Source organism: Staurois parvus, unplaced genomic scaffold (genome assembly GCF_062004578.1).
Source record: "Staurois parvus isolate SC_StPar_1 unplaced genomic scaffold, SC_StPar_1.0 ptg000090l, whole genome shotgun sequence".
NCBI classification, from domain to species: domain Eukaryota; kingdom Metazoa; phylum Chordata; class Amphibia; order Anura; family Ranidae; genus Staurois; species Staurois parvus.
The window spans coordinates 565,119-577,983 of NW_028317886.1; the positions used below are offsets into that span (position 1 = coordinate 565,119).

Here is a 12,865-nt window from a genome sequence, read left to right on the forward strand (position 1 = left end):
ACTCGGTGGTTCTCAGCCTTACCTGAGAAACCATCGAATGATCCCGGCTCTGGGCATAGAGATAAGTGAAGGAAAGATGGCCTTCACTCATCTCTATGCCCTTGGAGGACCGGAGTGATGTCACTTCCGGTTCTGGCGCCTTGTAAACAAGGCAATTTTTTTTTAAAGCGCTAGATCAATGCTTTTTTTAATCTAATACTTTACATTGTAGAGGAGAGATGTGGGGTCTCATTGACCTCATATCTCTCCATAAAGGGGACCTGTCACTAATTATTTCTATCACACGGGTTGAATGCATTCCTTGTGATAGGAATAAAAGTGATGCATTTTTTTAAAGGGACAGTGTAAAAAAAAAAAAAAAAATTAAATAGATTATCAAATAAAAGTTTAAAGTCCCCCTGTCCCCCCATGCTCGCACATAGTGGTGAACGCATATGTAGGCCACGCCCACATATGTCAACAGTGTTCAAACCACACATGCAAGGTATCACCAAGAACGTCAGAGCAAGAGCAATAATTCTAGCACTAGACCTCCTCTGTAACTTTACACTGGTAACCTGTAGAACATTTTAAAGAGTCACTCATGGAAATTTTTAAGTACTGTGCTTTGACGCCATTCCACAAGCGTACGCAATTGTAAAGCATGACATGTTAGATATCTATTTACTCGCCGTAACATCATCTTTCATATTTTACAAAACAATTGAGGTATATATTGTGTTTTTTTTAATCATTAAAGTGTATTTTTTCCCAAAAATATATATTCATTTTTAAAAACCGTCCATTTCAGTTTCGGTACCAGAATTTTCATTTCGGTGCACCACTAATCTCTGTGTATCACCTAAGGCACATTCACTGGGTATATGTATATATTCACTGGGTATCACATTTCACTAGGTATATGTGAGGGTTTACAACCACTTTAAATGTTTGTACATTCTATTATGCACTTTAACACATGCCTGACAAAGGTGTCCTGCATGGCTCTGTTGGATAAACAACCACTTGGATAAATGTTTGGACAACATTTTCAAGGTGCTGTGCTGGTGATATGAACTTCTACTTCTATATACAGAACCTCTGCTTATTTCTAATAGGGGAGGTGCACAGCATGCTCAGGGCAAGGACTAAGTGTTGCAGACCAGGGAGACCCATGAAAACACAATGATGTGGGTAATGACGCTAACCTCCCCGCTTAATGAGGAGTAGAGGTTTAGAAACCTTGATTGGAGAAGCCAGGCACTCTCTAGCACAGGGGTGGGCAAACTTTTTGACTTGAGGGCCGCAATGGGTTCATATATTGGACCCGGGGGCCGGACCAAGAGTAGATGAATGATGTGTATGTGTCATCCATAGTAAGTATAGTAATATTCCCCCATAGTAAGCATAGTAATTAATCCCCCATATAGTAATTCATTCCCCATAGTAATTCATCCCCCATATAGTAATTCATCCCCCATATAGTAATTCATCCCCCATAGTAATTCATCCCCCATATAGTAATTCATCCCCCATAGTAATTCATCCCCCATATAGTAATTCATCCCCCATAGTAATTAATCCCCCATATAGTAATTCATCCCCCATAGTAATTCATCCCCCATATAGTAATTCATCCCCCATAGTAATTCATCCCCCATAGTAATTCATCCCCCATATAGTAATTCATCCCCCATATAGTAATTCATCCCCCATATAGTAATTCATCCCCCATATAGTAATTCATCCCCCATAGTAATTAATCCCCCATATAGTAATTCATACCCCATAGTAATTCATCCCCCATAGTAATTCATCCCCCATATAGTAATTCATCCCCCATATAGTAATTCATCCCCCATAGTAATTCATCCCCCCTATAGTAATTCATCCCCTCTATAGTAATTCATTCCCCATATTATTTCATCCCCCATAGTACTATTCCCCCCCAAGTAGTAAGCCAAGTCCCCCCTGTGTCAATTCACTTACCTTTGCTCCGCGTGTTCCTCTCGCCGTGTTCCCGCGCCGTTCCGGTCTTCAGGGCGGACTGTGAGAGGAGCCTAGCTCCCCTCACGTTCGTCACGCTGCCCCGCCTACACACATCCTGACAGCCAATGTGTCACGCTTCGCGGGCCGGATTAAAAGGTCCGCCGGGCCGTATACGGCCCGTGGGCCGTAGTTTGCCCATTGCTGCTCTAGCAGAACCTAAGGGAATTTCTCATGAAGAGGCAACCCAGGGCTGCCATGATAGTATAGTCCTGAACATAGGGGCAAAAATAACCAATGGTCATGTTATCAGGATTAGGTCCAGACACCTCAAGTATATAAGGAAGGGAAAGGTGCCCAAGAAAGGTGTGAAAGCAACTGCAGGGAGAAATGAGGGCATCAGTGCTTAGTCCTTTGAATCAATGATTTTAGGGAACTTTTATGAGAAAAAGGGTCCACAAGGTACCCTGCATGTCAAAGAACAGAGTTTGTGTTGGGAACTCCTGATCTAGGGGGGTGTAGTGAGTTCAGTACTGCAAACATACAATAAAATATACTTTAACTCACTGGTTTAGACTTTTTAATGAAGTAATTCCCATGTATAAAATAACATATGAGACTTGAGGTTGCCCCCAAAAAATATAGAAAAACTTTGGTCCCCCTGGCTGGAAATGCAACCTGCACTGCCAGTCAATCTCTCATTGGAAATAACATTTGTACAAGTGTTAGTGTTAGTTATCAAAAAGTAAATACCTTGTATGATAACATGAATTTCTGCCTGTGTTATACTGTACATACTTTGTTAAAACTGGTATTTATTCAAGATGTCACAAAGTACCTATACTGTTGTTAAACCTTGAGGATGAATAGACAGTTTGTTGTATACAATGTATGCTTAGTTGGTGCTTTTTTGTGTAGTAATACTTAATTGTATAGATCTTTGTTGATTTTTATTTGCTTAAACATGCAGTACAAACCCTTTCCTGCTTTTTTTTTCACTCATGCAATTTAATTAAAAAAAGATACAATGAAGTGTTAATATACAGGGAATAAAAGCCCCTCACATTCCTTATACAATAAATAAATATATATATATATATACACATACATAGAATGAGCACCTGTCTCATAAGAGGTACAGTGCTAGGTCTATAGGAGACCGGGCTGAACCCCAGTGCTCAATCATCAATCATAAAAACTTAACTTCAAATAGATAAAGCTGCCAACAGTCAAAATTTGTGATATCAGATTGCACAAATAAACATGCAATAAGTGTAGCACTATACCCTTACAATAAACTCTGAAACTATAAATATAAATTGATAATATAAATTTTAAAATAAATATTGTTTTTTAAAATAGAAACCATTTAGTTGTCCAAAAGAAGTCAATATACTATATATGTCAATCCACAAATACAATCAAGCTCCTGTGGATTAAGGTACCTATAAAAGTGTAAAGTGCAAATTGTAATAAGCAAACGTGGACTGTGATCAAATGAAGAAACTTCAAACAATAGGATATAAATATAATATCTGTTTGAAATCTCCACCTTCATGTGTGTTCCTCCACACACCTCCTAATGTGCACTCCAATATCTCCACTCTCATGAAATAAAGCTTTTAAAACCTCTTACCAACATATATTGACCATCAAATGATAAATAGTCGAAAGCACTTTTTATAAGCTGTACAAGCAAAAGGGAATATAGAAGGTGCAAACCATAGTTAAGTACATACAAAACAGATTTTATTAAAAAATATAGGATGCACTCACATAATAGGACTGGGTAATTGCTCAGCGAACTCACATCAGTGTTGTGCATAATGATGTTATGTTGTTGCCACAACCGTGTTTTGTCAGGAAATGATGTAGTCAGGGGAACGGTTAGATAGACCAGCTAGATAGCCATTTTCCTGATGATGTAATTTCCTGACAAAACACCTAGGGAATGGCAACAAGGTGACATCAAAGCGAAGGCAGTAGTAGAGATTTATTATCTAACTCTCCAAATTTAGAATGAAGGAAAGGCCCAGGACATCTTTTCACAATGTAAAATGTAAATGTGACATATATGTATTTTCCCCCTTTAGAAGGGATGAGAACCTTCATTCAGAGGAAGGTTTTTTGAGAAGGTCCAGTGGACCTAAAGGTAGATGGTCTGCCATGAGGAGTAGGACATACAGTGAAAGGTTAAGGCCTAAATGGTTGAACTGATGTCATCTGCACAGTAGGGGTGTGACGATAGTATGTGGCACAGAACACACGCGGAGAGCTGTGGGGCACACAAGGCTTTTGTTGAAAGATTTTGAGGGCACAAGGTAAGAATAGCAAGGTTTTGGTAAACAATGGGTTAAGTCCAGGGCACACAGCAGAAGGTAGACTCTGGCATGCAATGGTTAAGTCCGGGACACACAGCAGAAGGCAGGCCCTGGCAGGCAATGGTTAAGTCCAGGGGGCACACAGCAGAAGGCAGGCTCTGGCAGGAAATGGTTAAGACCAGGGGGCACACAGCAGAAGGCAGGCTCTGGCAGGCAATGGTTAAGTCCAGGGGGCACACAGCAGAAGGCAGACTGGAAGGCAATGGGTTACGTCCGGGCACAAAGTAGAAGGCAGACTGGCAGGCAATGGGTTAAGTCCAGACACACAGCAGAAGGCAGGCTCTGGCAGGCAATGGTTAAGTCCAGGGGCACACAGCAGAAGGCAGACTGGCAGGCAATGGTTAATCCGGGTGGGCTGTAGGGTCTGGCCGCAGCACAGGACCTCTCACAGCACCCTGGGTTGTGAGCAGGGGAAGATACCCATGCCTGGGTCCTGCTCCAGTCTATTATCTCCAAAGGCTCCCAGGTTGCCAGGCAACGGCTGCCCTGGTGTTGGGTTGCCGTGGCAACAGGCCCCACCCCCTCACTCCGGCCACGCACAGGGAGCGCGGCCTTTGTCTCCAGTGAGTGCAGAGCGCAGGAACATTGGGGCCGTGCCCACCGAGACAAGGGGAAGGAAGAGCGCTTGGCGACATCCAGGTGGCCTACATGTGGGGAATCCACATGCGGCACAGTGGACGGCAGACTCCTCAGCACTCGGCCAAGCAGAGGTGTGGGGACTCCCAGCAGGAGGCAGCTCCCTGGCATCAGGACACCACTTTATGTGGGCTACATGTGGGTGCAGGGGCATTCAATGGGGAAGGGGGGTGCAGGGATCTGAAGGAGAGGGGGGAGAGGGAGAAGGGGAGGGAAGACCCAGCGAAGAATGATTCTGGATAGAAGGGTAGTAACCCCTTCCTTTAGTAGCCACCTCAATGTATAAAATAAGGGAGGTTTGAAAGAGGAACTTGTCTTTGAAGGAGTTGCACAGAAGGCACCTTTTTATGAGGGTGTTTTGTCAGTCATGTTTTAAGCCATAAAATTCTGTGCATATGCACAGAAATTAAAGTATATATATGAACCCTTACCTTGTAAAACAACCCATTCAGTTTAGATACAGTATGCAAGGAAAACATTCGTGTATATATAAAAAAATTATTAAAAAACAAACAAACATTTTTTTTCAACAGTAGTCAAATGACCTCTGTTCTCACCTGCATAAGGGGCTTAGAGTGCACGGGGTGGAGACTGCAGGGCACATGTCAGCATGAGGCAGAAAACAGGAGACTGATCTTCCCAGTGAATGGCTCTGCAGGAGGGCGGGTTAGCAAAAGTCTGATCCCTGGAGTACAGACAGGCAGGTAAGAAGCAAAATGACCACATTGGGATGAATCTGCTTCCATGCCTAACGTTATTATTTAAAGCTGTCAATTTACGCAGAGCTTTACATATACAGTGGAGGAAATAAATATAAATATAAGCCTTTCCCAATTATTGATAAAGCAGAATGGGCCCTATATAATTAGTGGCTCAACTCAGAGAGGTTGTTTCCTCCTCCTGACCATTTTGATGCCTTGTGATGGAAGGGGTGTTTAAGAAAAGGTGGACTTTTCCCATTGTGGACCCAGCTATATGTTGCACTGAATAATTAATCTACTGTACTGTTGGATGGCATTCCCTCCTTTAAGGATCTAGTTGATAGATGTTTGTTTTTTAAGTCTTCCTTTGCTCTGGCAGGACCTGCCATGCAACTGGCTGCTGTTATCATAGCAGTTGGCCAGACCATGGCTAATTGGGCTGGATAAATCTTGAATTAACTTTCTCCAGTTATACAGTACATGATCATAATCTTGCTGCAAGATAACAAATCTTACCTATGGCACTACTCTTTTGCATAGACTCCATGGAAAATGATTTGCTAAATCTCCAGAATGTCCTTAAAGTGTATGTTACCCCAACATTTCATATTTCTCATGTGTTTGTTAAAAGGTATCCTGTTCTCTTGCATTTATTGCTTCCTTTGTGTGAAATACCTGATGATCCTACCAGTCCCCCTGCTTTCCCATTTTAAACTGATCATTAAAGAAATGCTGATAGGTTAATTGGATCCTGTCTAAATTGATCCTAGTATATGTATGTATGAATGTGAGGTTAGAGACCTTAGATTGTACACTCCTTGAGGGTTAGGGATTGATGTGAATATATATATATATATATATATATATATATATATATATATATATATATACATATACATATATACACACACACACACACACATACATACAGTGAAGAAAATAAGTATTTGATCCCCTGCTGATTTTGAATGTTTGCCCACTCACAAAGAAATGATGAGTCTAAAAATCGAATGGTAGGTGTATTGTAACACTGAGAGACGGAATAGCAACAAAAAATTCAAAAGAATGTGTGCAAACCTGGTGGCCAACTACAGGAAAGTCTGACCTCTGTGATTGCCAATAAGGGATTTGCCACCAAGTACTAAGTCATGTTTTGTGAAGGGGATCAAATACTTATTTCCCTCATGAACATGCAAATCAGTGCATAATTTGTTAGACATGCATTTCTTTTGATTTTTTTGTTGCTATTCTGTCTCTGTGTTACAATACACCTACCATTTGATTTTTAGACTGATCATTTCTTTGTGAGTGGGCAAACATTCAAAATCAGCAGGGGATCAAATACTTATTTTCTTCACTGTATGTATGTGTATATATATATATATATATATATATATATATATATATAGATATTCACATCAATCCCTAACCCTCAAGGAGTGTACAATCTAAGGTCTCTAACCTCACATTCGTACATACATATACTAGGATCAATTTAGACAGGATCCAATTAACCTATCAGCATTTCTTTAATGATCAGTTTAAAATGGGAAAGCAGGGGGACTGGTAGGATCATCAGGTATTTCACACAAAGGAAGCAATAAATGCAAGAGAACAGGATACTTTTTAACAAACACATATGGGAAATATGAAATGTTGGGGTAACATACACTTTAAGGACATTCTGGAGATTTAGCAAATCATTTTCCATGGAGTCTATGCAAAAGAGTAGTGCCATAGGTAAGATTTGTTATCTTGTAGCAAGATTATGATCATGTACTGTATAACTGGAGAAAGTTAATTCAAGATTTATCCAGCCCAATTAGCCATGGTCTGGCCAACTGCTATGATAACAGCAGCCAGTTGCATGGCAGATCCTGCCAGAGCAAAGGAGGACTTAAAAAACAAACATCTATCAACTAGATCCTTAAAGGAGGGAATGCCATCCAACAGTACAGTAGATTAATTATTCAGTGCAACATATAGCTGGGTCCACGGTGGGAAAAGTCCACCTTTTCTTAAACACCCCTTCCATCACAAGGCATCAAAATGGTCAGGAGGAGGAAACAACCTCTCTGAGTTGAGCCACTAATTATATAGGGCCCATTCTGCTTTATCAATAATTGGGAAAGGCTTTCTAGGAATAGGCCACTGTTTAGTGCTCAGAAGAACATGTAGGGGATGAGTAGCACTGGGTCTATCTATCCAGAGATTATAATGCACTGACTTAACCAGTTAGTCCACAGCTGCCAGCACATGGTGAGATGTTAACAAGGCAATTTCATTAAATTCTGGCTGTGAAAAGTAATTCACAGCTTCCTATAAAAGTGCGAGGTCCGAGTACAGTTTGCTAGATGTACATCAAGGGTAACCGATCAGGAAACTGCAAGTAAGCCGTAAAGTAATTAGCAGTCAGATCTTGATAGACCATTGAGGAAAGTAAGGAAATCTGTTGAAAAATAGAAAATGTTGTCTCCAATAGGTGACGTGGTCCATCACCTAAAGAGAATGGATAAAAATGGAGCCTCACGGAGTGGGTGGGCTTATATGGGTACACTGGGGGGCAGTTCCCAGCAATTCTTTTGCATGTGTTCAATCACCTGAAGGTAGTGGCATGGTCTAAGTCCTGTATTGTATGATTAAGATAAACATTTTTAAAGCCCAAAACCCCTACATATATGCAAATACATGCATTTCATGATTGCCTACATATAAAAATGACAATTGCAACACACAAATTAGGTACTGCTACTCACATCAAAGTGAGATCAATAACTCTAAGGCCATCAATCATGGTTAACTCTCAACTGATGACTTGTAAGGACTTTAAAATTTTGGACTATATTGGGTAGCGAAGTTTGGCGCTGTTTAGCAAACATATGTAATTTTAAGGCTTGATATGTTTGGCATCTATTTACCCAATGCAACCTCCTCTTGTATATTTTTGCCAAAAAATATAGGTAATATACTGTTTTTGTGTTCACTAAAATTAACTTTACTGTGGTTTTTAGAAAAAATATACGTTTTAAAAAGAGTCGCGTAAATATCATGTGACTTAAAAAATCTAAACTACCACCATTTTATTCTTCCATATCCCTACTTTCAGAAAATTATATAATGCTTGGGGGATTTAGTTAAACTTTAAGTCTACTTAACACGTACCAAAAAATGCAAAAACGGCTTTAGCAGCAAAAAAGGGTAGCCTCCCTGGCGGTATTCCCGAGTGTAGCTTGTGGTAAAGTTTCAGTACCACAAGCGGTAAGCCCGAGCTACACTCGGGAATACTATGTGGTGCTGCTCCACGATCTCTCGATCCTTTACCTTGTCCTGCGCTCCCGCGATGTCTCTCCTGCAGTGTCCCCGGCAATGTAATGTGGCGGATGCCGGCATCTGTCACCTGGGTTCCGTCCCCTGCGAGCGTCGCGTCGTACGGGGGACGAAACGGCGGGAAATTTGAAAATGACAAAAAGTGACATTCACTAAAATCACTAAAATCACATAGTAAAACATTACTATATCAAGCCATTTCACATACATTTTATCCCTGATGCTTTGTCCTGTGCCCTGCCTGCATTTTTACTGTTCTTTCTGCCTGGAAACTGAGAAACGTCCATGGCGTCCCTTTAGGTCAAAAGTGGTTTTAGACCTGCTAGAGAACAGCGATAGTAAATCAGAACCACTTGCAGAATTGAGTGATAATGGGGAAATTCGTCATCAGACACTGAAAACGATTTTGCGACTTTGCTCAGTGATGTGCGAACTTGGCGCTATATTTAAAATTTCAGTGTTTTTGGTTTGATTAAATTATTGAATTACATTTATTATTATTATATTATTATTTTTATGATTATTTATTAAATTATAATTTATGATTTCGTGTTTCAAGTTTTATCCTACCCGGAATGTTTACTAGACTCTTGTTTGGACAGATTTCAGTGAGTTATTCCTAAGAATTACAGGCCTACAATATAAGGTGACATATTTTCATGCAAAATAATGGTACTGCTTTCAGCATTTAAGCATTATAATCTGCACATGAACTCCTTTAGCCAGGCTGAATGAGAGAAACCAGCCTGGTTGCATCTGATTGGATGAACAACCTGCATCTGATTGGATTGGTTGATCTGTTTGGCTCATAAATTTCCACCCACCAACTTTGGTTTTCAGATAAAAAAAATGTTGGGTGGTAGGAAACCAACAGGGGCACCCATGGCTTGAATTTCTTTTGGCTCATCAGGAAAGGGCTGAAACGTGTGCCATGTAAGGACAGCATTACTTGTGTTTATGGAAAGTAGCATTGCTTACATTTCTTCCATTGTTTTTTCCTTTTTTTTCACATTGGCCACTTTCAGCTTCAGCTGAGCTGAAATATCACACTAAAACATTAATGACAATTTTTTCAAAGGTTTCAGAGATATTGGAGATCCTTAAACCAAATGAACCAACTAATGATCTGGACAGTATGAAATATTTTCCTCAGCTTATTGAAAAACTAAACTCAATAAACAAACTACCTGCTCTGATTTTCGCGTGAGTAAATATTCTATTGAGTTATTTTTCCTGTGAACATTTTAGAAAGATAATTTGCTTTAGTCACTGTTTGGCGCACCTCTACACTAGTAGAATGAGAGAGAAATGGTAAAGGTTAGGTTTCAATTACACTGCATTATTTTGTGTGTACAACACCTCAAAATACAGAATGATTATGTTATATGAAAAAAATAGCTTTGCTGAGAGCAGCATTTCAGCCTGGAAGCTATTTTCATAGCGGTAGTGGTTTTCGTTTTTCATTTTTTGTCACATGTGAGCACGTCCCTATTAACTTCTAATGATATATGCTGAAAAGTAAAGCAAAACAGAATTTTGATTATACAATGTATAATGTTAGATATTGCCATAACACTCAGACAAAGTAGGAGACTTACTACCAGTGAAGCCTGTTTTCCATGCCATAATTTCAACTTTTTTGACATTTTTAAACTTTATTTTCAGTATAGGATTGGCATGGTAAGAGATGTCAGAGTGCAGCTTAAACATTGTTAACAAATATGGGAATCTAAATAAAATAATGGAAAAAAGAAAAGGCAACATGCAAAAAATGCCACCCTTATGCATGGAGGACATTGCTTATGGAGGGCTTTGGAGGGGGATAAGGGGCATTAAAGGTAGCTGGGGTGGATCAGTGTGGGGAATGGGGAATTGTGGAGGACATTTGGGAACTACAGTGGGCTAATGGGCATTGCAGAGAGATGGCTTTGTTGAGACTGTTGAAGAAGACTGCTCTCTCTCCCTGTCTACTTACTTTTCCGACATCCTTCAGAATGGGCACCCAATGAGAAGTGAAGCTTCCCCTTCTTCCTGAATCTCTAGTAATGAGATAGATAACTGCAGAGAGAGGAAGAAAAAAAGCTTGCCTTTATTGCCCTGTGGGTACCCATTCTAAGAGGAGGTCTGCGTGAGGATCCACAGCTATGCATCAAGAGAGGAAATGATTTCCAAACACTGGAGCAGTACTCATCCAGAACACTGGACAGCTGCTGCCATTCTGCACAATGTGGGATAGCCTGGCAGAATCTAGGATGCTTAGAAATCCTGGGCTCAGTGTCACCTCCTCCAACCTATGTGGCCTAGTGGCAGATCTGACCTTGACTGCACATGTGGTCATTCAAAAGGAAAAATACTTATCAATTCATTCTCCCAACAATAGAATATGGAGGAAGTTGTCCTTATTAAGGGTATCATACTCCATACTAGATCTAATCACACCAGCAGAGCAACTAACCAACAGGATCCCCCAGAAGGCATATCCCATCTTCTCTCCTAATTAAATGTATTGAAAAAATAATTTAAATAGTTTATAAAAAAGTGTAGATATTTAATACAATTTAAAATGTAAAAATGTATTTCAAAGCTATGCATACCATCTATGTGGTAGGTTTATGAAATAACCAGAATGGAAAATATCTAAAATGAAAGTGGCATGGTAGGGACCAATAATCTAAACTACACAGCATACATAGTCTTTTAAACCCACAGAATTAAACTACTAATTGCTATTTATGTCCCTTTTTTTACATTAGATTGCAACTAAACTTAGAGCAAAAAGCAATATGAATGGTAAATATCTAAGCTTTTGTACAGGCTACTTCCATAGATATAAAATTTAAAGTATGCAACAATATAATGAGGTTAATTTACTAAAGGCAAATAGGCTGTTCACTTTGCAAGGGAATTTGCCTCAGAGCTTGGTGAATGTGGTTAAGCTCTGCTGATGTCCATCGTCCCGTCATTTGCAAGCAAAAATGCAGTTTTGTATTATTCTGTGAACATGATTGGACATTCTTTGAAAAGGGAAACTTCACAACATTCACTAAGATCTTGGGCAAATGCCCTTGCAGAGTGAACAGCCTATATTGCCTTTAGTAAATAAACTCCCATATGTCCAAAAGGAGTACCACTTTACTGTACAAGATCATTTACATCCTTTGTATGTGGATTACCTCAGACTCCCTGTTCTGTCCCCACATGAAGGCGAATAAAGGTATAACTGATAATGGCTGTGTAACTTCCTACCTTCGTATCCAAGCAGTGCAGCAGACCGGACCGGCAGATGCTCAGGTTAGATGGATCCAAACGTATACACGGGAATGAAATCAGCGTGGGTTTATTTGATCCAAATACAGCGACAAACAGTGATACAATACTGTAAGGTAGTAGAGGTATTGATGCTGTCCTGTGATATCTTTCTTGAGGCTAACTGCTGGTCAAAAACTGATGCCTTCACAAGCCCAGGGTATTGAATGTCCTGTCACACAGCTATAAAGCACATAAAATGGCTGCAGGAAGTGACCAGAACCAAGGCTTGCCTAAAACCACACCCAGCAGAAGAAAAACTTTACTAGCAATAACAGTGGCATTCAGCATGCAAATTCTGGCCAGCAGATGGCAGCAACAGATCAAGACATAGAAACAAACGTGGTGAAATAAGAATTGGTGATACAATGCACAGTTAAATAACAAATATGAGGAGAACAGCACACTCCCATAATAATAAAAAATGACAATAAGTCCTGGTTCACACCTAGGCATGTTGCAAACTGCTATGGGAAAAAAAGTGCCTGACCCTATGCAAAAAAGCAGTGGCTGAACACACATAGATGTGAACGTGTTCCATAGGAAACC

General features: G+C 40.1%; 1 protein-coding gene across 1 annotated transcript in view; it reads left to right on the forward strand.

Annotated features, from left to right (window-relative positions):
* LOC149468210 (putative ATP-dependent RNA helicase DDX60) overlaps positions 1-12,865 on the forward strand; it is a 258,721-nt gene that overhangs the window by 128,205 nt on the left and 117,651 nt on the right. The window contains exon 24 of the mRNA XM_089670346.1: positions 10,089-10,213. Coding sequence (XP_089526472.1) covers positions 10,089-10,213 — 125 coding nt within the window. The remainder of the gene's footprint in view (positions 1-10,088; positions 10,214-12,865) is intronic.